Consider the following 26,553-nt stretch of genomic DNA (forward strand, 5'->3'; position numbering starts at 1 on the left):
GATTCTGACGCTGCTTCCCTCTCCCTAATTTTTATTAGAAGATTAAATTTGTACAATTAGAGCTAATGAAGGGCAAAAGGCATCAAGATCAAAATAAAGATGCAAATCACCAGAACCTGGTAAACACGCAGAAACACCCAGGAACAGAACACCCCCTCTGTGGCGTTGCCTGCCAGCAGCAGGACTGCCTCTAGAAGGGAGTTTGAACTGCAGATCTGAACAGAATATACTGAGGAATTTTAAAGGCCTCATAAGTGACCAGGGGCACATTCAGTTGATTTGCATATACCATAGAAAACATTTACTGAGATTTAATAGAGGGTAGTTTTCTGGGTTGGTTATTTTACAAATGTGTACACACACACACACATACACACATACCAAGCAGTCCATGTGAGCCCACTCTGTGTCCCCGTTGTCCAGCCCAGCCCAAGGCACACAGCCAAGGTCTGTGCAAATTCAGAATGGATGAGCTGACACCCAAGTCACCTTGCAATCAGACAGACCAGAGCCACCTTTAGCAAATCTTCTGTCAACGGGGAGCTGCACCCTGACAGACATCCCCCTGCTTCCAATCAGGATGCCCAGCAGCACTTTCACCCACGGAAGAATCCTCTTCTAGGCCGGGAGGCAAATCTGTCTCTCATGAAGACAAATGACCCAAACTTTGTCCCCCCTCCCACCCCGGCAGACGGACCTGGAGGATATCACAGACCTCATCGAGATGCGGGAGGAGGTGTCCAGCCTAGTCATTGGGGCCATGAAGGTGGCTGAGGAGTACCAGGACTCCTTTGAGAGGTACTCCTACCTCTGGGTGGATGACCTTCAAGAGTTTATGAAGAACTTCCTCATCTTTGGACACGCTCCCACCCCCGAGGAGCTGGACATGAAAACGGACGACACCATCCCCAAAACACCACCCAGCCTGGCTCAGTTCCAGCAGCAGGTGTGCATGGTTCTGTTGCCCTCCTGTGTCATCTCCTGCATCCTCTGGTAGATGACCACCCTCTCCCAGTCCTAATTTGAAAGTCAGGTGGCCTGGTTGCGATGTAGATTTTATATTTGCTCCTGGTGAGGCCAGGGAGAATAGCATGCCTTACCAAACCACGCCACACGGGGGAGCACTACTGCCCCAGGAGGCAACCAGGGAGAGAAGAACCCTCAGAAGGATCTACCAGGCTTGTAGTGTGAATGGCTTCAGTTAGCTCAGGTGAGGGCACTATGCTGAGCTGGCTGGTGTCCCATCCTGTGGCGAGTAGGACAGAGGACTGATCTTGAGGACAAGAGTCCCTAAGAGCTAGATAAGAGGTGGTTGGAAGCCCCACACTTAGGCCGGCTCCAGGTGAGGGCCTCCAGGGTCTAAGAATCGGCCTCCAGGGTCTCAGCAAGAGTTCAGGTGTCAGAGCATTGGGAATCTGGAAAGTGAAGGAATCCAACCCTGAGATTAGTCATGGGCACAATGAGAAAGAGCCTTCTCCTCCCCCACACCAGTGAGAAGGCAGATGGGATGCCCAAAGTCTGCAGGTGCTCCCAGGCATTAAGGGGCACCCTTTGGGAGTCCCCTCCTGCCCCAGAAGCCTTACTGTAGTCACCCAACCCTGTCCCCTCTGTCTGTCCCCTCCTAGAGGTGGAGCAGAAGGAGCTCTGGGGTGTTGGGACAGGGGCAAACAGGTAGCAGTGGTCTTGGCCTCTCTTGAGCTGCACCCTGGGCCGCCTGGCTGCCCCTCACAGCCAGACAGGAAGCAGTGACGGTTCGTGGGGGGCACACGGCTGATGGAGCCCATGGCTGTATTGGGCAGATTGACTCCTACGAGAAGCTGTACGAGGAGGTGTCCAGATGTGAGAACACCAAGGTTTTCCACGGCTGGCTGCAGTGCGACTGCCGCCCCTTCAAGCAGGCCTTGCTCAACACGATCAAGCGCTGGAGTTTTCTGTTCAAGCGATACCTGAGCAACCACGTCATCAACAGGTAAGGCCACGGCCCGCTGCTGTGACACCCGAGTCTCCCCCAGGATCCCCCGACAGCCTGGGAGAGACACCGGGGACTTTGTAAGTGGTTCCGTGGCCTGATTTGAAAGTCGGGTGGACTGATTGCGATGTAGCTTTTACATTTGTCCCTGGTGAGGCCTGGAGGAATAGCATGCCTTACCGCACCATGCCACACGGGGGAGCACCACTGTCTTAGGAGGAATAGCGTGCCTTACCGCACCATGCCACACGGGGGAGCACCACTGTCCTAGGAGAAATAGCGTGCCTTACCGCACCATGCCACACGGGGGAGCACCACTGTCCTAGGAGGAATAGCGTGCCTTACCGCACCATGCCACACGGGGGAGCACCACCTCCCTAGGAGGTGGTGCAAATGGTTTGGTGTTGTGACCAATGCAGGGCAGGCAGAAGGGTGAAGTACCTGTCAGGCTGTGTGATGAAGCCTTGAGTCTGGCAGGAAGGCCGCTGGGACTGTAGCCTGAGGGTCATCTGCAGCAACATGAGCACGCTCTCCAAGGAGCCCATCTGGGCGGCTGGCTGCTCTGAGCTGTGACTTTAAGATAGCGCTCAAGGATCAACCTGGGCTATGTTGATGGGATCTTTGTGACATCTAAGCCGAGGGAGACCATGTGGGGGCGATGGTTGCCCCTTGCCGGGTGGTATCTTGCATGACAGCCGCGTGTCCTTGCTAGGGTGGCCTTGAGGTGGTGCTCAAGGAGGCTCACGGCCCTCACCGAGTCCCCTGTCTGTCCTGCAGTCTTGCTGATCTAGAAAGCTTCATGACCGTTACCCGGACGGGCCTGAAGAAGCCACTTAAGGAGGGAGACTATGATGGGCTGGTGGAGGTCATGGGGCACCTGATGAAAGTCAAGGAGAGGCAGGTGGCCACCGACAGCATGTTTGAGCCTCTGAAGCAAACCATTGAGCTGCTGAAGAGCTATGGCGAGGAGATGCCCGAGGAGATCTACCTGAAGCTGCAGGTGGGGCCCGCAGCGCAGCGCTCTGCCGGAGTCCTGTGCCAGGCCACTGCAGGACTGACGCCCCGCCACACTCTGGAGCCCCAGGGGTCTTGAGGCCGGAGACAGAATCTTCCCAGAGAACAGGGCCAAGGTGGTCCCAGAGGCTGGCAAGAGCCTCCTGATGGTTTCGTGGGGTTAAAGCCAGCTCCACCACCCCCCTGTCCCCCGAGTGTGGAGGCCGCTCACTCCAAATGGGTGTGAAAGCCGATGGAGCCCAGGGCAGAGAGGAGCCCTGGAGGTTATTAGTGAGTGAGGAAGGGGCCATCCTCTGCCCACATGACAGCCATTGTCATGCTGGTTGGACTGCGGTCCCTCTGGAGGGACCCCAAGGAGCCACCCCTTCCCTGACTCCCAAACCCATCAGCTTCCCTCCCTACTCTTCCCCTTCCCCTCCCTCTCCCTTCCCCTCCCTTCCTCACTCCCCCTCACTCCTCCCCCTCCCCTCCTCTCCTCCCTCCCCGTCCCTTCCCCTCCCCTCATGTGTGCACATCTGCATCATAACATGAACCTATGCACAATGCACACACATGGACGGGTTCAGGCTGATGAACACTGAAAGGTAGAGGAAGTTCTGATTGGCTCAGCACTGAGCTTCCTGCCATGGCTTTGCCATTCTGGGGCCGGCCAGGGACAACAAGAGCAACTTGTGCTACTTTAAAAGCCTCTCCTGAGCCTTCAGTTATGTCGCAGCAGAGTTTTAAAAGGAGCGAGATGGGGCTCTGGAGCCGGCCTTGCTGCTTTTGCAGAGGACCTGCGTTCAGTTCCCAGCACCCACATGGCGGCTCACAGCTGCCTGCAACTCCGGTTCCAGAGGCTCCGGCGTCCTCCTCTGACCTCTCTGGGCACTGCATGCATGCGACCACGCAGACACATTGAATACTTTAAAAACCAGATATCTCCAGTGGCAAAACGGAGGCAGACCGCCTCACCTTGGGCCTTCGCCTCCTGCAGGAGCTGCCGGAGCAGTGGACCAACACTAAGAAACTGGCCATCCAGGTGAAGCAGAACGTGGCGCCCCTCCAGGCCAACGAGGTCAACATCCTGAGGCGCAAGTGCCAGCAGTTTGAGGTAGCCTGGGTCGGGCTGGGAGCGTGGGTGTGGGCACAGCGCTGCCCAGATGCTCCGAGCCAGCCACAGCGTGACCTCCTTCCCCAACCCCCTCTCTCCCCCCAACCCCTTCACAGCTCAAGCAGCACGAGTTCAGAGAGAAGTTCCGACGGGATGCCCCCTTCTCCTTCAGTGACCCCGACCCCTACAAGTCCCTGAATAAGGTACTTACACACAGTGCCGAGGTCCCCATGGCAGCTCTGGGAGCCCCTTGGAGGGCTGGTCTTGTGTTAAGCCTTTACCCTCGCAAACGGAAACACGGAAACACGGCTTAAATGGGACTGCCTGCAAGGCCAAGCATGTGCATGTGTGGGACTCATTTGTGAGCATGTGCGTGTGGACACACATGTGAACATGCATGTGGACATGCAGACTGATGCATCCACCCCGCCCCACCCCCAGCCACACAGCTTCCACTCTGCTACACTGTTTAGAAAGCTGTTCCAGAGCGACAACTACCCACAGCCATATGGGCATCCCGCAAGCCGCACGGGCTGCCCTTTCCCCTCAGGCTGGCCTCGTTGTTCTGATGGGAAATGTCCTGTCACCTGGACTCTTGTCCCTTCCTCCCTCCCGAGCAGCCAGCCACCAGGTTTTTGAGTGCACCCCCACTCCGTTCCCACTGCCCAAGTGTTAGAGACGGCACAGGATGCTCAGGTCCGCCCACGGCCATGGTCTGGCCATCTTGCCAAGCCAGCGTAGGTCCTCCCAGGGCAGGCATAGAGAGTCTCAGAGCCTGGGTCAGCTCTGAGCTCAACAGGCCTCTTGCACCCACTCCAGGGGTGAGCCCCTGGGGGCCTCAGCTCACTGGGCAGACGTGAACCCCACGAGCTCCTTCAAGTTACCCCACAACGCCCCTCTTTCTGCCCTCATAAAGTCAGGGCTCTCCCTTTCCCTCATGGTCACTCTCCCTAAGTCACAATCCCGATGCCACTTTTTTCTCTCCTGTGCTGCTTTTTTGTCTTTAGTAAGATAGACCTATGGTATGGAAGCAATGGGTGTTAGGAGATCAACCCAGCAGGGACTGCAGTATGCAACCCCAGCAGGCTGTGGTGGTACACACCAGGCATCTCGGCTCCTGGGAGATACAAGCAGGAGGGTCAGATGTTCAAGGGCAGCCTCAGCTTCAGCTTTGTAGAAAGTTTAGGCCATCCTGGGCTACATGAGACCCAATCTCAAAAGCAAATAAGTCATAAAAGTCAGCCTAGATATGCCGTGACCTACGCAGCCTAGGGAGTGACCTAACTGGAGCTTCAGGGGATGAAGAGCAGACCGTAGATAGAAAAGCTGGAGTCGGGTGGACTATGCACCCTGGTGATGACACGGCAGCAGCCCAGAAACTCAATACATTTATTGTACATACCTGTGTCGAGGACGCAGGTTCATTGTGTACAGCCGAATGAGAGAGGTTTAGGCTCAGCTCCATAGAGGCTCTCTGTAGGTGAACAGTCTAGGCTGTGAACATTCGGGAGGCAGGAGGAAGGAGAAGGGGAGGAGGGAGGGGAGGGAGAGGAGATGAGGGAAGAGAGTGGAAGGGAGAAATGAAAGGGAGGAGGGAGGGGAGAAGGGAGGAGGGAGAGGAGGAGGGAGGAAGGGACTATGGTTGGTATTTTCTGCACACACTGTCAGTGTCCTACATGGACCAGGGGAAGGAAGCATGACCATCTCCCAGAGCCTGACCTGGAGAAAGGCCTTGCCATGCCCCTGGCTCTGAGGCAATGAGGTTCTTGTCATAGCTGTGCCCATGGCAACAAGTTCCTTCATCTAATGAGCCTCCGCTTATCCAGAGTGAGGGGCATCATGGAGGGCGGCTGCCATCTTGGCTGGAGCACTGGTCTCTGTCAAGCAGGGACCAGGTGGACTGTACGCCCAGGCAAGCTGCCACTAGATGATGGAGAGTCACTGGGGCATGGCGGAGAAAAGAGACCGAGCAGGCAGGAATGGGGGCAGGATGGGGCACTTGGGTTTGGGGACAGCCATTGATGTCCCCTTCCATCCCAGCAACAAAAGAGCATCTCGGCCATGGAGGGTGTGATGGAGGCGCTGTGCAAGTCTGCCAGCCTGTTCGAGGTCACGGTGCCAGACTACAAGCAGCTGAAGGCCTGCCACCGGGAGGTCCGCCTGCTGAAGGAGCTCTGGGACATGATCGTCATGGTGAGGCAGGCCAGGCCGTGTGGGATGGGGCTGGGGTCTCTGCATGTGGCTGCAACGCAGAGGGTCTCTGGATATAAGAATGCAACAGCAGCTCTGGGCACCATCACTCCCTCCACCTGCCTTCTCCCTCCTGCCCCGCCCCTCTGCTGCCCCGCCTCCATCATGCCCCGCCCCTCTGCTGCCCCACCTCCCTCCTGCCCCGCCCCTCTCCTGTCCCACTTCTATCCCCTCTGCTTCTTTTACCTGTCATTTTCTCCTAACATCTCTCCTCTTTTAAAATTTATTTATCCCCTCATATTCCTCCTATTCCCCAAGGCTCCCTCCGGTATTCTTCTCAGTAAGCCCCCCCCCCTACTTCCATGCCTTTTTTTTTTTTTAATTTGGAGCGTGGCTTACTCCAACAAGGGCAACTTGCCAGCAACCATACCATTGAGGAATACGGCTCCCCCTCCCCTCACAGCCCATGATGGATTGTTGAAAGCCAAGTCTCCTGTGGTCCTTGAGGGCCGTGAGTTTCTGAGTGCAGCAGCCTTCTCATGTCTGGGAGATAGTAAGGAATGCACCAGGTGCTGTGCTGCACCCCACAATCCCAGCTCCAGTGAGGCAGAAACGGAAAGTTCAAGGCAGGGTCAGCCTGGGTGACATAGCAGGTTCCAAGCCAGCCAAAGTCACCCAGGAGTCCATTAGAGCCACCGTAGCAAAACAACACAGTCTGGAGAGCCAGAGTAGGTGCTTCTTAGGGTTCAGACCTGGGGAGTCCAAAATTCGCGCAAGCTTTGGCAGCAGATGAGGGCGGCATGCCCCTTTGACAGAAACCTCTAAAGGGAGCCTCAACCAGGAGGTGCCATGTGCGTAAGCAGGCAGGGTGACATGGACAGCCCGCCAGCCGGGACACGGTAAGATGATGCAGAGTCATCTCAGACCCACCAGTGAGGCGGGGCCGCTGAGTCCTGAGCAGGTGAAGGCACCAGGTCTCCTAGATGTTTTTGAACAACAAGAACAGGAACCCGTATTTGTCACACTCTTGCTCCTGGCAGCTGCCTGGCAGTGGTAAGCTCACCAGTCCAGGCGGTGTGATTGACAAAGTGGGCAAGGAACGCAATGAGCCAAGCGAGCATTGGCATCTGGGCTCCTGCCTGGAAGTCTGGACCTGGCTCATGTCCTGGCCGAGGCCAGTTATGTGATCATTCCCCAAAGGACAGCAAGCCAAGTCTTGCCAAGAGCTAGCAAGGCCCGGCGCAGGCTTTTACCAGCAAATCTTACCCATTCATCTTTTAAACTGAGGCTTCTATGGCACAGCTGTTGGTTCACTCCTCTTCCTAACGTCAGATTTCAGTTCCGAATGTCCCACCACCACTGGACACATCTCCCTGTAAGAAATAGGCCTGGGGTTTCAAAAGAGAAAACCCAACAACCACACAGTCCAAATTATTTCAGCCAGGCAAAGTATTGACGCCGTCAAGCCCATCGGGCAAGCACACCTAGCAAGGTCAGGTCCTGCGGAGCTTACATCCTGGGGGAAGGGGGTCCTGGCTTCCCTCTGAGAGGTCAGAGCTCCGCCTCCTGTTCTGTTCTTCCAAAATGGCGGGGTTGATAAGGAGATTGCAAGTGTGAGGTCAGGAAGTGCTGATTCTGAAAGAATTTGAATTTCTGCACATCAGCTTTTTTTTTTAATTGAGTTTGTCTTAATGTAACACTTTTGAGTTTAAAAATAAGTACATTGTATCTTGTGTCCCTATCTAAAAGTACATTGTATCTTATATTCCCATTAAAAAGCACATTGTATCTTGTATCCCCATAAAAAATACATTGTATCTTGTGTCCCCACACCCTGTGTCCAACAGCAGATAGAGCCCTGTGTGAGGAAGGGTGGGAGGTGACAGGGCGGTGGCTCTGGTCCTCTCACTACAGGTCAACACCAGCATCGACGACTGGAAGACCACCAAGTGGAAGGACATCAATGTGGAGCAGATGGACATTGACTGTAAGAAGTTTGCCAAGGACGTGAGGTCTTTGGACAAGGAGATGAAGCCCTGGGACGCCTTCGTGGGGCTGGACAACACGGTGAAAAACATGATCACGTCCCTGCGCGCCGTGAGCGAGCTGCAGAACCCCGCCATCCGTGACCGCCACTGGCAACAGCTCATGCAGGCCACTCAGGTACCTCTGCGTGGGGGTAGAGGGAGGCAGGGCTGCTGGCAGGCAGCCAGCCATGAGTTGGGCTAGCCTGAGCTGCCTAAATGTTGGAGGTGGGGCGTTGGTGCGTGAGGTTGGCCGAGCCCGGCATGGGCCTGCCTTCAGCTCTGTCTCTAAATTCTTTGATGGCTTCATGCAGGTGTGCAATGTAAAATCATTTCCACATACAACGCCATTACCGTTCCTCATCCCTCCTACTCCCACCAGACCCTTCCTTCTTCCCAAGCGCCCTCTACTTTCATGTCTTGTTGTCTGTCTGTCTGTCTCTTTGTTCTATTGTGGCTCACTGAGTTCAGCCACGGGTACTTAGTCAGAGGTATGACCGTGACCATGGGTTGGGGTTATTTAACTTGAGCGAAAGTAACTCCCCAATGGCCACACCACTTTCCTTCTACCGGCGGCCATCGATCCCTGGGTGGCCTTGTGATCCCTCTCCCGCTGTGCCAGCCATTTTACTGGCTTGATCTTGTGCAAGTCTTATGCATGATCACAATGACTGTGAGTTCAGAGGTGCAGCAGCCACACCACAGCCAAAAGACTTCCTCCAGGATCCTTCCCATCCTCTAGCTCTTGTGTTCTACACACACACACACACACACACACACACACCCTTGGTGTTCTCGGAGCTTTGGAGGGAATGATACAGATGTCCTACTTAGACTTAGCATTCAACCATCAGCCCCTGCCACACACTGACCACTGACGGGTCGCCGCACTAACCACTGCCCTCTGTGGGCAGACCACTCTTCGCTGGGTATAATCATAAATATTTGGAAGGCAGCATGACACTGTGTCCATTTACCAAAACAAGAGTAGTTTGTTCCCCCTGTGGCCTATGACCTCAGCAGCCATGGACTGCTGCTATAACAGGCATAAGTTTCCCCTGATGTGTTAGGCCTCAAATCCTGTCAAAACATGGTTGGTTACTTTGTAGCAACCATGCGGCTGTTGCCCTCGAGGACACATCTCTCTGGCAGGTTGCTGTCTGCTGCCGATCTCGTGACCCCGCTCCTTCGTCTTCACCGGCCCTGTGTGTTCTTTTCACACAGGCTCTGCAAGTTACATCCAGTCTGATTGTAACCGAGGGTCCCCATGGCGCATAGGAAGGCTGGAGACAGGGAACTTGCTCCTCTGGCCTCCCTTTGCACCCCAACTCAGTTCCTAGCTCCCCCAAATTTCCAAGGATACCCCCTAGGCAATCAGTCCTGGATGATGAACTGTATTAAAGGGTCGCAGCATTAGGAAGGCTGAGAACCAGTGCTCTAAGTGATCGTGTGCTCTGCTGTATACATTTTACCTGACTCCAGAGGATTCTGTGGTTACGGGTTTATAGAGAAAAGGGTGCGGCTTGGAGAAGGAATTATCCTGAATCATGGAGCCCCCTGGGTCACAGATCAAAGCTTGGCCCAGCGGCCAAGGCTGGGCTCAGAGGCCTGCTTCCTGCTGGGCAGCACACCTCGGCTCCTGTGACAAACCAAGCCTGGTTTCTCCCTAGGTGAAGTTTGAAATGTCAGAAGAGACAACCCTGGCAGATCTGCTGCAGCTGAACCTGCACAAGTACGAGGATGAAGTCCGCAACATTGTAGACAAGGCCGTGAAGGAATCCGGGATGGAGAAGGTAGGCACCATTGCTGTCACGTGGTTCTCCCCAGAGGATCCTAGGACTGGCTGAGTGCCTGTGAGCAGCTGACCTCAGACAGCCTCTGACTTGCTGACTTGTGTGTGTTGGGGGCGGGGGTCTAGCAGCCTTCCTTAGCCAGCTCAGGACTAATACCTCCAGGACTCAGTATCCTCAAATTGCCCTGATCCCAGCTATTCTCTCCCGAGCACACAAGAGAATGACACCTTTTGCAGAGCCCAGCACCTGCATCTGCAGTGTAGCATGGGGACTCCTGTGTTCCCCGGAGACCCATCTGTCTGTCTGTCCACCCGTGGGAAGCCTCTAGGATGCTTGTTGCCCCTTGGCTCCTGAGCGGTGTGGGCGTGAGCACCCCAGCCTTGTTCTGCGTCCCAGGAACACTGAGCCCTCCCCGAGCCCACCACCCCAAATGCTCCATGCTTTCAAATTAGCCACCTGTCTCACTGGTGACTTCCAGCGACAAAATACCTGAGGAGCAATATAAAGATGACAGAAGGAGTTGCTCTGAGTTGCATAGGGTGTGTGTGTGTACAGTCTCCCACACCCCCACAGGGGAAAGCTTGTCAGCAGGGGTGGGAAACTGCTGGTCACAGTGAATCCACAGTGAACCGGAAGTGGGGCGGTTCTATATACAACCTCAAGTGATCCACTCCCTCCAGCTCCTAAACCTTCCTGAACTGCAGCACGAGGCAGTGGCCAAGCACGCAGGCACATGGGCCAGTGGGTGACGTCTTACACCCAAAACACTCCCTATGTCCGCTCCCCCGAAAGGTGCTGAAAACCCTGGACAGCACCTGGACAACCATGGAGTTTGAGCATGAGGCCCACCCGCGGACAGGCACCATGATGCTCAAGTCCGATGAAGTGCTGGTGGAGACGCTGGAGGACAACCAGGTGCAGCTGCAGAACCTCATGATGTCCAAGTACCTGTCCCACTTCCTGAAGGAGGTGACCAGCTGGCAGCAGAAGCTGTCCACGGCGGACTCGGTCATCTCCATCTGGTTTGAGGTCCAAAGGACCTGGAGCCACCTGGAAAGCATCTTCATTGGCTCAGAAGACATCAGAGCCCAGCTACCGGACGATTCCAAGCGCTTCGACGCCATCGACCAGGAATTCAAGGTGAGCTCGGCAGACGCTGGGTAGTCCCCAGAAATGGCTGCTGTGGACGGCACGGGCCACAATCCTTCTGTCCTCCCTTCTCCCCGACCCCCCAGGCCTTGATGGCGGATGCTGTGAAGACACCGAACGTGGTGGAAGCCACCAACAAACCGGGCCTCTACGACAAACTGGAGAAGCTAAAGAAGAGGTGGGTCCCCATCCCGTATGTCAGCTGAGGTGCTGATGGGGCATGTGCCACCTGCTACACAAAGCCACAGGTCACAGGCTAATAATATTCCATCCCTGAGGTGGATTAGGATGAAGGCACACACACACACACACACACACACACACACACACTGTGTGATCGGAGCTGGTGGAGGATGGGTGCATCTGGAGATGAACTGGGTCTGTGGAGAAAAACTAGATGACCTCCGTGAGCTGAGAGTGTGGGCTGGACGCCAGCCCCACGGAAAAGGACCCACCAGCCCCTTCCCACTCCTTCCCCTTAGCTTGGCTGTGTGTGAGAAGGCGCTGGCTGAATACCTGGAGACCAAGAGGCTGGCGTTCCCACGGTTCTATTTCGTCTCCTCTGCTGACCTACTGGACATTCTCTCCAACGGAAACGACCCTGTGGAGGTAGGCAGGGGCAGCGGTGTAAACCCTGCACCTAGGAGCCAGGGCTGGAGGACAAGCCCACAGTGTATCCCATGGCTTGGGGCAGGTCAGCTGGTTCCATCCTGCTTGTTTTCCTCCTATGGGATGGGTAAGAAGTTGGGGGGGCTCTGTGGACATCTGAAAGGCACACTGGGCAGTTCTCTGTGTGGCTTTTATGACCTTTTCCCTGACACACACCGGGATCTAGGAAGTAGCTTCCCCAGAGCTCCCCTGAAAGAAAGGCACAGGAGAGGGGCGTGCCGGAAACCTCGATGAAGGCCCTGGCAACTGTGTTCTGCCCAAGGCCCGTTCTCCCCGTGCCTGTGGTTGCCTCCATTAACATCAAAGATATGGGACAAATATTCCAAAGACGAGTGAGAGAGGGTAGGAGAGAGGGGACAAGCGAGAGAGGGTAGGAGAGAGGGGCTTACAAGCACTGGAAGGAGCCCAGAGCCACCAGCAACTCCGGGTCCTTTCCCAGGTGAGCCGCCACCTGTCCAAACTCTTCGACAGTCTGTGTAAGCTCAAGTTCCGCCTGGACGCTGAAGGAAAACCACTCAAGTTTGGGCTGGGCATGTACAGCAAGGAAGATGAGTACGTGGACTTTGATAAGGAGTGTGACCTCTCGGGGCAGGTGAGCCCTGAGGGGAGGTGGCCATCCACCTCTCAAGGAAATCCTTGGGGACCTCTTTGTAATCTGATGTACAAATGTAGCTATTTGTGTTGGGGGTTGGGGTGGGGCGTTGTGTGCAAGTGGAGCTCTGAGGAAAACTTCAAGAGTCGGTTCTCTCCTCCCACCGTGTGGGCCCCGGGGATCGAACTCACGTCACCAGGCTTGGCAGCAAGCACCTTTACCTTCTGAGCCATCTCACTGGCCCCAACCTTGTTAGAGACTTTGTTATAGAATCTAAGCACACAGCCTTCCCGCGGTGTGTGGCGTGCATCTAAGGGGCAAAGGAAGGAGGAAGAGACGGGCTGCCCCATCTCTGAACTGTCATGGCTGGTGCAGAATGGGGCTGTGCCATCTGAACAGGTTCTGAGCCCCTGTGCACAGGAAGTGAGTGTGCGTGACACTTCAGTGGCCTCAGAGCGAGCCTGGGGCCCTGGTCCTCTTCCCAGGAAGCATGTCGCCCACACTTGATCCTGCTGACAGGACACTTCTCATTGTCCCTTCCCCTACCTCGCTGCCTGACCTCTGACCCAGCCACAGACACCATCTGGCCATGAGCCTGAAGGAAGGTGTGGTGAGGTAAACCAGAGCCTCTCCCTAGAGTCTGGGCACGAGGGAGGTCAGCGGGGCTGGGCGAGGCTCAGCCTCCCATTGCCCCTCTCAGGGTGACTCTGAGCAGCCACAAATCCTTTTAGGGAGTGACAGTTAGAAAAGACAGCCTGCTCCCCCACCCAGGAGCAGCAGAGAGAGCTGTGGACTGTGGTGCTGGGGGTGAGCCCACCACCACCCCCACTAACACCCCACCACCCCGTGAGCGTGTGAGCGGGGCGAGGGAGGCAGTCTCCCACTGAGACAGACCTTTCTCTGCATGGCTGCCTGCTCCCTTCTCCGACTTAGGGATAGTTGTATACTCCACAAGCCTTTGCCAGGGTGTCCCTGGCTTACTTAAGTGGCTTTTAAGTGGGGTCAGCTTTGGGGGCTTTTTAAAAACTTTACCACTGTGTGTGTGTGAGAGACAGACAGACAGACAGACAGACAGGACACGACACTCACGAAGAGGTTAGAGGACAATTTTGTGAACATGGTTCTCTCCTTCCGTCTTATGGGGATTCTGGGTATCGAACCTAGGTCACCAGTCTCTCACCGCAAGTGCCTTAACCCACTGAGGCATCTCGCCGGCTCAGGTGGGTTGTTTTTTTTTTTTTACTGCTCTATGGGAAACACTGGCATCTCGGCCCCTGACACACACGTTACTGCCTGGACAGAGCTTCTGAGTTCTTGGTGTCTTGTTCAAACAGTTGAAGCTCACACAAGTAATAAAAACAGCAGGCAGGAGGAAGAGAGATTATTTAAAAGGAAAGCAAAAGAATAGAGCAGCAGGTACACGGGGGCTCAGAACTCTGAGTCCTAACTCTCTTGTGGCTCCAGTAAGAGGAGGAGGAGTTGGCTGTTAATCCCTGATTTTGAACCTGTGTGTGCAAACCCATGAGATGGTTATAGGGGATTGTCCCGAAAAGTTGACTCAGGATACAATCTGCCTCACTCCCCACGCACCCAAAACTGGTCCACGGGGCACTGGCTCACTGTTCCTGAATCTGGGGTGCTTGCTGGGCCACAGGAAGGAAGCTACTGGGCAGCCATAGATTGGAGCAACAGTGGCTTTGTTTAGAGAGGGGCGTGGGTGAAGCTCAGAGCAGGTGGAGGTCCCGGGTGGTCAGCTGCTTTGTTGGGAAAGGACTGGGCAGAGGCGGCTCTGCCCGCCCAGCTGACCTGCTTCAGGCATGCCAGTCACTGAGATGAGATACCGGTGAGGTCTTTCCGCAGGTGGAAGTGTGGCTGAATCGTGTGCTGGACCGAATGTGTGCCACACTGCGCCACGAGATTCCAGAAGCCGTGGTGACTTACGAGGAGAAACCGAGGGAACAATGGATCTTTGACTACCCGGCCCAGGTCTGGAACAGATGGGGACCCATTGCAGTGTGGATCCGGGCCCTGGGTCACCCTCTGGTCTGTTAGGAATGGGTTTAACTGCTCAATATAAGGTTTTTTTTTAATCCCTTTATGCGTATGTATGGATGTTTCACCTCTAAGTGCATTGCGTGTGCAATTCCCGCAGTGGTCACAAGAGGGCGCCAGATCCCCGGGAACTGGAGTTAAAGATGGCTGTGACCCTCCACACGTGGGTGGAGGGAAGTTAAACCCAGGTTCTCTGGAAAAGCACCCAGTGCTCCTAACCACAGAGCTGTCTGTCCGGCCTCATGGCCTCATCTTCCTTTTTCTTTTCTTTATCTTTGTGGGGAGTGGGGGATGGAAGTGGGGTTACAAGACCAGGATGGCCTCCAACTCAAAGAGATCCACCTGCCCCCGCCTCCTGAGTGCTGGGATTACAGGTGTGCACCACCACACCTGGCTAGGAGCACGTTTTAATGTCCATAAAGAACAGTTTCTCCTGGGTGGTTTCCAGGTGGCGCTGACATGCACGCAGATCTGGTGGACGACCGAGGTGGGCCTGGCATTCGCAAGGCTGGAGGAAGGATACGAAAATGCCATCAAGGACTACAACAAGAAGCAGGTTGGAGACTCTGGGCCCCAAACTGCCGGTCAGTAGCCAGAAGCCCTGCCGGGATTAGAGTGTCTGTCGCCATGATAAAACACCATGACCTGAAGCATGGGGAGGAAAGGGTTTATCACAGGCGGCAGCCTGTGGGAAGTCGGGCTCCTGGAGGCAGGAACTGAAGCAGAGGCCTCGGAGGAGGCTTGTGCTCCGGCTTGCTCAGCCTGCTTTCTTACCAAGCCCAGGATCCCCAGCCCAGGCCTGGCCTCACCCACAGCAGACTGAGTCTTTCCACTTCATTGGTCACTAATTAAAGGAATGAGCCACAGGCTTGCCCACGGGCTAATCTGGTGGGGAAATTTTCTCAGTTGAGGCTTGTCTTAGTCAGGGTTTCTATTCCTGCACAAAACATCATGACCAAGGAAGCAAGTTGGGAAGGAAAGGGTTTATTCAGCTTACACTTCCATGTTGCAGTTCATCACCAAAGGAAGTCAGGACTGGAACTCAAGCAGGTCAGGAAGCAGGAGCTGATGCAGAGGCCATGGAGGGATGTTTCTTACTGGCTTGCTTCCCCTGGCTTGCTCAGCCTGCTCTCTTATGGAACCCAAGACTACAGCCCAGGGATGGCACCACCCACAAGGGGCCCTCCCTCCTAGATCACTAATTGAGAAAATGCCCCACAGCTGGATCTCATGGAGGCATTTCCCCAACTGAAGCGCCTTTCTCTGTGATAACTCCAGCCTGTGTCACGTTGACACACAAAACCAACCAATACAAGGCTCTCTCTTTGAAATGACTGTAACTTGTGTCAAACTGACTTAGAAGTAGGCAGCTCAGGGCCCCCTCTCCAAGGTGGAGCTCTGTGTGGGTAACAAGCTGTCCTGTAACAGTACAAGTGTCCTCCAGTAGCATGTCCCCAGAAATGGGATGTCAACACTGGCTCTCTGTCTGTCTCTGTGTGTATATGTGGATCTCAGTGTGCATGAGATCAGAAGACACCTTGTGGGGTCAATGTCTGTCTGTCTGTCTGTCTGTCTGTCTCTGTGGGTATGTGTGCATCTCAGTGTGCATGAGGAGATCAGAAGACACCTTGTGGGGGATCAATTCTTTGCTTCCATGGCTGGAACTGGGGTTGTCGGGCTCAATGGCTGGCAACTTTATCCGCTGAGCTGGCTCTGCAGTACTTTTTTTCCCCTTAAGATTCTTGGATCTTAGAAGATAAGTGTGCCAGTGTGTGAGTGTGCGCTTGTGTGCCCATGAGCATGAATCTTGGGTGGTTTCTCAGGAACCTTAGTTTTGGGTCAGGATCTGAAACTTTCCCATTAGGCCAGGCTGGCCCAGTGAGCCCCAGGGATCCTCCTGCTTCTGCCTCTGGGATTACAAGCGCGATGCCTCCCTTACTTATTCAGATGGGGGATCGAAGCCAGGCCCTTGTGCTTACAAAGGCGGCCCTCCACTGGCTGTGCCAGCCGAGGCTCAGGGCCACAGTCAGCATTTTCTCCCGCAGCTTCAGAGCCTTCCTGCGAGTGGGGCCTGATTACAGCAGCTGTTATTACTGAATGTGCAGGCCTGCTCTTCCAAGGGCGCCACAGGTTTATCCCCACCTGGGAGGAGAGGAACTTTTCTGTTTGGGTTTTTTTTTTTTTTTTTTACCCATTGTGGTAAACAAGGGCTGGTGATCTTGCACACATACACACACAGAGGCACACATGTACCTGAGCATGTGTACACATGCATACACACAACACACACACACATACAGAAGTCATTCTCTGTGGACCCCGACAGCCTGGGATCCAGCCCAGTGACCACCCGGGGGCGGCCCTGCCAGGCTGGGCCCAGCACAGGCGCCTCTCTCCGCTTCTCTCCGCAGATCAGCCAGCTGAATGCGCTCATCACCCTGCTAATCGGAAATCTCAGCGCCGGCGACAGGATGAAGATCATGACCATCTGCACCATCGACGTGCATGCCCGAGACGTGGTGGCCAAGATGATCACTGCTAAGGCAGGCGCACCCCTGTCCCAGGCACTGGGGAGGCAGGAGTCCCCAGGTGTTGGGAAGGGCTGGGAACTGGGTTTGGGGCTGGCCCCACACTCAAGAACCTCCAGTGTTTAAGACCTCCTCTTCCCAGGGTGGTTACTGGGGGAATGGCCGTCTTTGCCCCCTCCACACATACAGACACACATACATGCGCACACACAGAGACACACACATAGACACACAATCCATGGAGGCCGGATGAGTGTAGTACCAGAAGTTTCCATTCTTGAGTGTGTTCATATGTGCACAGGTGCATGTACATGTATGTGTACATACATGTGGCGGCCCAAGGATGTTAGGTGTGACTCCTCAGGTGCCATCCACCTCCTCAGCCCGGGGATTGCAAGCACCTGCTGTCACACTGGCTGACTCTTTTGCCCGGGTTACTGCCCAGGCCTGCCCCCAACCCCAGAAGCTGCTATCTGTAGCAGGCTGCAGCCAGGGGTATTGAAAGAGTTGTGTACAGGGCTGAGGGGAGGGGCACCAGCCCAGGGCCGAGACCCTCGGGGTTCCTGCTACAGGTGGAGAGTTCCCAGGCCTTCACCTGGCAGTCGCAGCTCCGGCATCGCTGGGACGAGGAGAAGAGGCACTGCTTCGCCAACATCTGTGATGCCCAGATCAAGTACTCCTACGAGTACCTGGGCAACACGCCTCGCCTGGTCATCACCCCACTCACAGACAGGTGGGGACCACCTCTGCCCACACACCTCCTCCCTGCCCCAGCTCTGCGGCTGTGGGGAGGCCCCGTGTTGTAGGAGTTTGTAATCCCGACCCTGGGTTTCTACCCCGCTTTTGAACATTTAGTTCCCAGATAAAAGACACACACAACCTTGATATTTGCAATAAACCTTACACAGCGCAAGCTCTGGGCAGATGCCTACCCTCTATGCTGTTAGTCTCCGTTCCTATTGATAACCGGGAGTTAGTACTTACTGTGTTTCATCTGGGCTGCTCTTTACTCCAATTGGCCAACCCTCAGGGCCACGGCTCTTCACGGCTCACCTAACCCATGGCGGCTTCGCTGCTCCTCCTCCTCTCCTCCTCCTCCTCCTCCTCCACTACCTCCTCCACCACCACTTTCTTGTCTTCTCCAACCCCAAGCCCCGAAAACCTAAACCCCACCTGTGTCTCCTCTGCCCAGCTATTGGCTGTTGGCATCTTTACTAATCAGAAATAACTTGGGAGCCAGGCTACATAGATCTCTGCGCAGGCTCCAGGTCTTGGGGGCCCCACTTAGCTATAACAGATGGCAAGGCCTCAGCAGCCCTGTCCTCCCATCCAACCCAGGTGCAGGCAGGAGCCCTGCTTTAGGCTGAGTTCCTGGTCTGACACTAACTGTGTCCCCAAGGAGTGGCTTCACTCCCAGAGGTCTGCAGAGCAGGGAGAGAGAGCTACAGGGGCCCTCATGAGTGTGCGGGGATTGAATCGATTACAGGACAATAAACACACTCAGCCCAGAAACTGCCCAAGACACCCTCCGCATGTGTCTGATGAGTCCCCAGAGCCCGCCCCCCAAACCCACAGGAGGGCCACAGCTTGCACCCACCCCTGTCCCTCAGCACAGTGACCCCCATCCCCGCACCCCTCCTCCTGCTCTGACTTTGGTCCCTCTGGGCCTGAGGGAGTACAACAGCCCCACAGTGAGCCCAGCAGAGCGCAGTGGGTTGTGGGTCATAGGGTCACAGTGCCCCAGATGAATCAAAGTCTTCCTGGGCAGGTGCTACATCACGCTCACGCAGTCCCTCCACCTGATCATGGGCGGAGCCCCCGCAGGCCCCGCTGGCACGGGCAAGACGGAGACAACCAAGGACCTGGGCAGAGCTCTGGGCACCATGGTGTATGTCTTCAACTGCTCGGAGCAGATGGACTACAAGGTATGTGACCAGGGCTGCGGGTCCTCACTTGGGACCCAAGAGCGTGTGCACCCTACAAACAGAGCCCTGCAGGGCAGCGACTAGGCATACAGTGTACCCCGCTAGCACCCCCTTGTGGAGGTAGAGGTCCCAGCAGTCCTGAGACTGCAGCGATGAGACACACAGATAGGAGTACCTGCTTCCTATTCAGTGTGGGGTTGGGGTGAAAGTCCTGGCCAGGTAAACTATGAAAGGGACAAGAGACAGTGGGTCCATCAGCTGCAGGGCCACGTCTGCTCAGAGGACTAAACGGGAGGGGAGAGACTCCCAGCATAAGAGGGAGGAATAGGGCGCCCTCTGTAGGGGACGCCCTCCTGTTGGATGAGCCCCACAGCCTAGCGGTCCCATCCTGAGGCTGAGGCTGAGGACAGCGACCAAGACCCCTGCTGACTGAAGGTCCTGCCACGATGTCCCCGTCAGAATGGCACACTGACAGGGAAAGGACCTCCAGGAGCTTGCAGCCCCAGCCCACTTTAGATGACCCCCTTCGTGTGCATAAAATGAGAAGATGGAGGAGGGGGCTGGGGGGTTCTTAGCCCGCCTCTGCCTGAAGTTAGCTTAGAGACGCGCACGGACCCTGAGGGTCAGCTGTGCAAGGGTGCAGTCTCCAGGCACCTGCTTCATGCAGGCCTTTGGGGGCCACTCCCTCTCTCTGATCTGACTTTCCCTTTGTAGTCCTGTGGAAACATCTACAAGGGCCTGGCACAGACGGGAGCCTGGGGTTGCTTTGATGAGTTTAACCGGATCTCGGTGGAGGTCTTGTCTGTGATTGCTGTACAGGTAGGGGCCCTTCCTCTGGGTCCCTGGGTCAGTGGGGGGTCTGGAGCTGTGCCCATTTTTTCCTGGTATCTCAGTCACTAGAGACCCTCTTGTCTGACTGCCCCAACAGCCAGGCACTGGGGGAGGGGGAGCGGTGACACAGCGATGCCTCAGATGCCCTGCCCTGGCTCCCAGGGGTCCTAGGAAGTTACACACAGAGGGGACAGTAAGAGTCAGATACAGGGAGGCATGACTGACTGCTTGGGGAGGCTAACATAGAAAGTTACTTTGGGTGTGGTAGCACATGCCTATAATTCCCATCACTTTGTGATGTGAACCCAGGATAAGAGGGGGGAGTGGGGGTGCCTTCAGTCTATAAGGGACTCCCTCCCCTTGCCACAAGTTCAAGGCCAGACTGGTCTATAGAACAAACTCTGAGTTAGTCAGGACTATAGATTAAGACTTTTGTTTTGTAAAACAGAGAAGGGGGAAGGGAAGAGAGAATATTTGATGATCCTTAGTTGGCTTTATATTGTACTGCTGGGCAGCAGACTATACTGTACCGAAATGGTACGGAGTGTCTCACACACCACCCGAGACACACACACATACACACACACACACACACACAGAGAGAGAGAGAGAGAGAGAGAGAGAGAGAGAGAGAGAGAGAGAGAAGGCTGTATTTATAGTCTAGAGGAATGGCAGTGCAGAATACAGACAGCTGGATTGATCACAGCTGGGCTCTGCCTTTTTGGAACAGTTTGAACAGTTAGCTGCCTGCAACCAGCCGTGGGCTTCAAGAATTAAGTTACAAAGTCTCTATGTATCGGTTGCGGTCATTAGATATCCTTGTAGGGAGAAACCCTTCCCCAAGCTGGAGCTCCAGTGGAGGTGATGTCAGGTCAGACAGTTGAACTTGACAGGAGAGTGAAGCCTTCTGGGCTTTGAAGAATGGGGCCCTGCAGTTCCAACAGGAGCCCCAGCAATCCTGGTGCCCGACAGGCTGGATAAACACAGGGCTCTGAGGTCCTGTGAGGCTGAGATTCCACAGGCAGAGAGCCCTAGGCCAGAGGCCTGACTTTGTTGTCCTAACGAACCAGGCCTAGCCGCTTGCCCCAAACCCAGACAGAAAAAAGGAATGATGGTAAACAGGGAAAGGAAGATTGTCTCCAGGAAGATGGGGAACAGTGTTCTTGTCCTGGGTGAGGTGGGGTGTGCATGTCATGGGAGTGTTAGCAAGAGTTCCAAGGCTACACAGGAAGGGGTGCTGGGTATACACACCTAAGTACTAGTGCATGGTGTGTGTATGGGGGGGGGGGGTATCCAGTCTTGTCATAAGATGATGGTCCTTCTGTTGTCTCTGGCGTAGAAGTGACCACCACAGAGAATCTAAGAAAGGTGGAGGTGACCAACTCTCAATCTGCTGCCCCTTACCCACCTGTTCACCGAGTGCTAAGTCAGTACATTGTAGCGAACACAGCATTGTAGCAGAAGCAGCTGCAACTCTTGCTGGAATTTCAGCAGGAAAAGCCAGTAGGGATGCTGGGGCAGGGTTCCTGACCACCCACGTGTAGAGGAGATGCAGGGGTGAGAGGACCCACAGCCCGAGAGAAACCTTACCTCTAGAGCTCTCATCAGCCATGCCTCCTCCCGCCCACTCCCTAATCTGAGAAGGACCAACTGAGTGTGCCAAGGAGATAGCCACTCCTCCACCCCCTCTTCCCAGGGTCAGTCACCCACCCCTGACTCCCTGACTCAGTACACACCCAAAGTTCCTGCCCCACTCCCAAGTCAGGGGACAAACCCTAGAATGCTCCACAGCGCATGTTTGATGGTCTAGATGTTTTTGGAAACAAAAGAGCAGGGACCAAAATACTATGAAGGTCCTAGCAGCTGGAGATGCTCCCAAATTCTTGCCCTCTATTCCTGCCCAGGTGTGAGCCCTGTGGGCTACAAACTGGGAGGGAAATAAAGCATGACCCAGGGTCACCCAGCAAGACCAGGCAAGCAAGCTGGCTGAGAGATTTCAGCCACGAGCCTAGAGCGCCCCCCAGTGGTGATCTTGTGGTTTGCAGCTACCTTCCATGAGTTCCTCTAAAATCCCAAGCACAGACCAGATTCCTCTCTCCTGGTAAGCAGGAGGTGGCCCCAGAGACTCCTGGATGCAGAGTGGCTACTAACAGGACTCTTGTGGGTTCTTATCAGAGAGGTGACAGAATTGAGCCAGGGTCACGGCCAGAGGGCACTCCTGAGACAAAAGCCCAGCTGAGGTCGGCTGTAGAACACCACGAACAACAAAATCACAGCGGTGGGGTTCAGAAGTCAAGTGCAGTGACATGATGGCCACTGCTGCTAATTCACAGCCGCCACATTCTGTAACCCACGCGGGGGTGCAAGGCTGGACCGACAGTCCAGCCAGTAAAGAGCTTGCCACGCAAACCCGAAACCCATATAAAAAACCAGATGTGGGGACTGGAGAGATGGCTTTGGGGGTTGAGGGCACCACACCCGTGCCAGGTGGCTCACAGCCCCAGGGGACCCAGCAGCCTCTGAGGCCACCTCAGGCAGCCAAATACACGTACATACAGACGCAAGCATACACATAAATCTTTTCCTTAAAGAGGGGAAAAGCCAAATGCTGCCAAGCCTTTAATCCCAGAGCTCAGAAGGCAGGGACAGACGGGTGTCTGTGAGCTCAAGGCCAGCCGGGGCCACATAGGGAGGGCCAGATACCAGGTGTGTGATTCCAGCACCGTGGAGGGGCGGGGGAGACAGAAGGAGCCTGGCGCTCTGACCAGCCAGTTCAGTCAGTCGGTGAGTGCCGCATTATGAGAGACCCTGTCTCAAAAAAGTTAGTATAGGGGAAGACACCATTGTTGTCTGGACTTCACGTATGTTCATACCCACACACATGCACACACATTTGCACACGCAAATGGTTACATTTTAATGTGTGTGTGTGTGTGTGTGTGTGTGTACACCAACTGTACCAACTGTCTAGGTAAAATGTGTCCAAGATGCAATTCGGGCCAAGAAAAAGAAGTTTAACTTCCTGGGAGAAATAATAAGTCTCATCCCCACGGTGGGCATCTTCATCACCATGAATCCAGGCTACGCTGGGCGCACGGAGCTGCCGGAGAACCTGAAGGCCCTGTTCAGGTGACAGGAGGGGCCCAGCAGTGTCCCAGGCTGAAGAGTTAGCGGAGGAGCCCAAGGCTAGCTCCCAAGAGGAAGTAGGGGTAACGGGACAGCAGGCGGGTCCTTCAAAAGCCCAGGGGCTCCCCAAGTGGGGGCCAGTCCACAGCTGAGACACTTGCTGTCTGCACGAGGAGTCTTGGAGGAATCAGGGCAGGCGTGAGGCCTGGAGCTTCCTGAGCTGGGTGTGCGGACCGATGGGGGAAGGCTAGAACCCTGCAGGTTGACTGGCGGGACACACGGTCCAGGTGAAGAGGGGCCGCTGAGGAGCCAGGGAGCTGCTCGATCACCCTGCCCCGACAGCTGCTCGCTTGCTCCGCCCCCAGGCCCTGCGCCATGGTGGTTCCCGACTTCGAGCTGATCTGTGAGATCATGCTGGTGGCTGAAGGCTTCCTGGAAGCCCGCCTCCTGGCCCGGAAGTTCATCACCCTCTACACGCTGTGCAAAGAGCTACTCTCAAAGCAGGTGCGTTCTTCCAGGCCCTAGGGCTCTTGACCCAGCCTCGGGGGATCCAGGCTTAAGCCCCTGCCCTCCCTAGCCCCAAGATAAACTCTGAGCCTGACAGTGCCAGCTGACCAGATGACCACTGCCCTGGGTCAAGTTCACATCCGAGTTCCCGCTCACCACAGGACCATTATGACTGGGGCCTTCGGGCCATCAAGTCTGTGCTGGTGGTAGCCGGCTCCTTGAAGAGAGGGGACCCCACCCGGGCAGAGGACCAGGTGCTCATGAGGGCGCTGAGAGACTTCAACATCCCCAAGATCGTGACTGATGACCTGCCTGTGTTCATGGGGCTGATCGGCGACCTCTTCCCGGCTCTGGATGTGCCTCGGAAGCGAGACCTGAATTTTGAGAAGGTAATTCTCCCCTCCCCCGACATGCGCCTCCAAATCCATCCTGAGAGACTTGCCCTTTGCTGCAAGAATCCGGGGGCTGTAAGCTGTTTCCCACTCTCCAGACAGCCCCGGGTTTCAGAACCGATGGTCACAGAGGATCTGGGGTCGGGGCTCCGGGACAGTGTGAGTTCTGGGTGAAATCAGGACACAGCTTGGAAGCTCAGCCACAGGGATGGTCGGCTTCTTGCGCTCCCTCAACCCTGCCACCGTGTCTCCCAGATCATCAAGCAGAGCATTGTGGAGCTCAAGCTGCAGGCTGAAGACAGCTTCGTGCTAAAAGTGGTGCAGCTGGAGGAGCTGCTCCAGGTCCGACACTCGGTGTTCGTCATTGGGAACGCGGGCAGCGGCAAGTCTCAGGCACGTCGCCAGCACTCGTCGGTACCCCCCCCCCCACACACACACCCACTGCCTGCCTCCCCAAGGCCTGATGCCCACACACTCCTGTCCCCCAGCCTTGCCTGGGGCTGTGGTGAACCCTGGAGGGTGACAGTCACCAGTGCTAGTAATAGTAAGCCAGCCAAGAGTCTGCCCTAATGCCTTCAGGACGGGATCCTTACCCTCTTAGAAAACCCATTCCCAAAGACACAGGGGCTAGGGGCTAGAGAAGCTGGGTATGGTAGCACAACCTTTAATTCCAGCACTCAGGAGGCAGAAGCAGGCAGATCTCTGTGAGTTCAAGGCCAGCCTGACCTACATAGAAAGTTCTAGGCCAGCTGGGCTGTGTGGCAATGTCTAAGAAAATGGCAAGTCACACAGAGTCCTGACAGCAAGTCACTGTTTAAAAGGCAAAAGTGTTTGTGCATGGTGTTTAGAAAAGAAATAGATGCATACATGTACGCACACAAAATATCCTCAAATGTGGGGCGGTGGTGGTGTACGCCTTTAATCCCAGCACTTGGGAGGCAGAAGCAGGTGGATTTCTGAGTTTGAGGTCAGCCTGGTCTACAGAAGGAGTCCCAGGACAGCCAGGGCTACACAGAGAAACCCTGTCTCGAAAAAGCCAAATCCAAAAAAATAAAATAAAATAAAATATATATATATATGTGTGTGTGTGTATATGTATGTGTGTATATATATATATATAAATTATATACATACACACACACACACACACACACACACACCCATCCTCAAGTGTCCTTGGGTGAAACCAGTCTCTCTGAGTGAAAAGCATCTGGGATCCAGGTCTGCACAGGGGGCTGCCCCCCAAGCTGGTGCTGTGGACGTTGAGTCAGTGGATGCCCCCCACCCTCAGGTCCTCAAATCCCTCAACAAGACCTACCAGAATCTGAAGAGGAAGCCTGTGGCGGTGGACCTGGACCCAAAGGCTGTCACCTGTGACGAACTGTTTGGCATCATCAACCCGGCGACCAGGGAGTGGAAAGACGGTAGGTGGGGTGGAGAGGGGTGGGGAGTGTCACCTGCAGACGGGCTTTCTGAGACCCCTGCCTGTCGCTGCTCCCTGAGACACGTCACAACCTGTGCAGGTTCTGGCCAGATCCTGTTCACTGCTGGGGCCCTGCTGGGGCACTCGGGGCGCAGAGCACCTGCCCCACTGGGCGGGAAGGAAGAGGGAGCTGAGGCTGGCCCAGCAGCCCAAGTAGAGCCCCCTCACCTCAAGAGGGAACCCAGAGGTTGAGCCCTGCTGCAGTGGCAGCCTCCTGCAGAGCACCCCAGGGAGTGAAGGGCGAGCCTCTGTCCACAGGTTCTGGGATAGAGGCTTCTGGTTGAGGCTCCATTGGGTTTGCCTCGTGAGAAAACAGAATTGGGCCAGGGTGGGGGGGGGGTGATCATCCCTGGCTTTGTCCCCCACCCCAAGCTATCCCCCTGCCTCTTTCTGTGCTGGGCACACGGAGAGCGAGTGTGTGTGAGTGAGCGCGCGAGCGAGTGACTGAGTGAGCCAGAGTGTTGGGCATGGCGTTGTGACCCTCCACAGGAGGCTGGTGAGCCTTGAAGAGCCGAGGTAGGCAAGAGCCTCCGAAAGGGCCGTCAGTGGTGGAAAGGGCGGGGCTGAGGGGTCAGAGGAAGGTGAGAGCAGGGGCTAGCTCAGGTACCATGAAGAGGAGCAAGAAGGCCATCGTTGCCCCTTTAAGGGCAGGACCTGCCACCTCTGAGAAACTGAGCAGGGCTGAGGTCAGGTCCACCTGGGCATGACGCCGTGAAGGCCACAGAGTGCCTGGCATGTTATAGGGCCCCTCAGATGGGGCCATGAGCACCACCAGCCTGCCTCCCTCCAGGCCTGTTCTCCACCATCATGCGGGACCTGGCCAACATCACGCACGACGGCCCCAAGTGGATTGTCCTGGATGGGGACATAGACCCCATGTGGATCGAGTCTCTCAACACGGTCATGGACGACAACAAGGTACGTGACTCCTGGATCCGCAGCCGGGCCCCCGTCACCACCACAGTATACAGGTCATGGGCAGTGCACACACATCACTGGGGGGATGCGGGGAGGGGGACGGAGCAAGGTGGCCAGGAGTCTGTCAAGACCCCCACACAGAAAGTCCTGGACCGCAGACAGCGCCTGCCACAGTAGACACTCTCCACGGAGGACACAGATCCGTGCACTCCTGAACCGTGGTTCTGCCTCCGTGTGGGTTGGAGTAAAGGTTGAGAGTCAGTCTCCAACTCACCCGTGGCACTGCAGCGTAGAAATG

General features: G+C 55.5%; 1 protein-coding gene across 2 annotated transcripts in view; it reads left to right on the forward strand.

Moving 5' to 3' along the window:
• Positions 1-26,553, forward strand: part of Dnah17 (dynein axonemal heavy chain 17) — a 108,405-nt gene that overhangs the window by 26,858 nt on the left and 54,994 nt on the right. The window contains exons 19-42 of one of the 2 annotated variants that reach the window (XM_052193897.1): positions 692-946; positions 1,800-1,969; positions 2,747-2,969; positions 3,960-4,076; positions 4,193-4,279; positions 6,117-6,269; positions 8,181-8,429; positions 9,961-10,083; positions 10,876-11,223; positions 11,319-11,410; positions 11,715-11,841; positions 12,341-12,493; positions 14,354-14,479; positions 14,994-15,101; positions 16,957-17,088; positions 17,646-17,806; positions 18,842-18,998; positions 19,713-19,817; positions 22,801-22,958; positions 23,321-23,459; positions 23,624-23,851; positions 24,110-24,247; positions 25,146-25,278; positions 26,128-26,255. In XM_052193897.1, the coding sequence (XP_052049857.1) occupies positions 692-946; positions 1,800-1,969; positions 2,747-2,969; positions 3,960-4,076; positions 4,193-4,279; positions 6,117-6,269; positions 8,181-8,429; positions 9,961-10,083; positions 10,876-11,223; positions 11,319-11,410; positions 11,715-11,841; positions 12,341-12,493; positions 14,354-14,479; positions 14,994-15,101; positions 16,957-17,088; positions 17,646-17,806; positions 18,842-18,998; positions 19,713-19,817; positions 22,801-22,958; positions 23,321-23,459; positions 23,624-23,851; positions 24,110-24,247; positions 25,146-25,278; positions 26,128-26,255 (3,810 nt within the window). Of the gene's footprint in view, positions 1-691; positions 947-1,799; positions 1,970-2,746; positions 2,970-3,959; positions 4,077-4,192; positions 4,295-6,116; positions 6,270-8,180; positions 8,430-9,960; positions 10,084-10,875; positions 11,224-11,318; positions 11,411-11,714; positions 11,842-12,340; positions 12,494-14,353; positions 14,480-14,993; positions 15,102-16,956; positions 17,089-17,645; positions 17,807-18,841; positions 18,999-19,712; positions 19,818-22,800; positions 22,959-23,320; positions 23,460-23,623; positions 23,852-24,109; positions 24,248-25,145; positions 25,279-26,127; positions 26,256-26,553 lie in introns of both variants that reach the window. The other variant, XM_052193896.1, reaches the window with a different exon arrangement.

This window comes from Apodemus sylvaticus, chromosome 10 (assembly GCF_947179515.1).
Source record: "Apodemus sylvaticus chromosome 10, mApoSyl1.1, whole genome shotgun sequence".
Lineage (NCBI taxonomy): Eukaryota > Metazoa > Chordata > Mammalia > Rodentia > Muridae > Apodemus > Apodemus sylvaticus.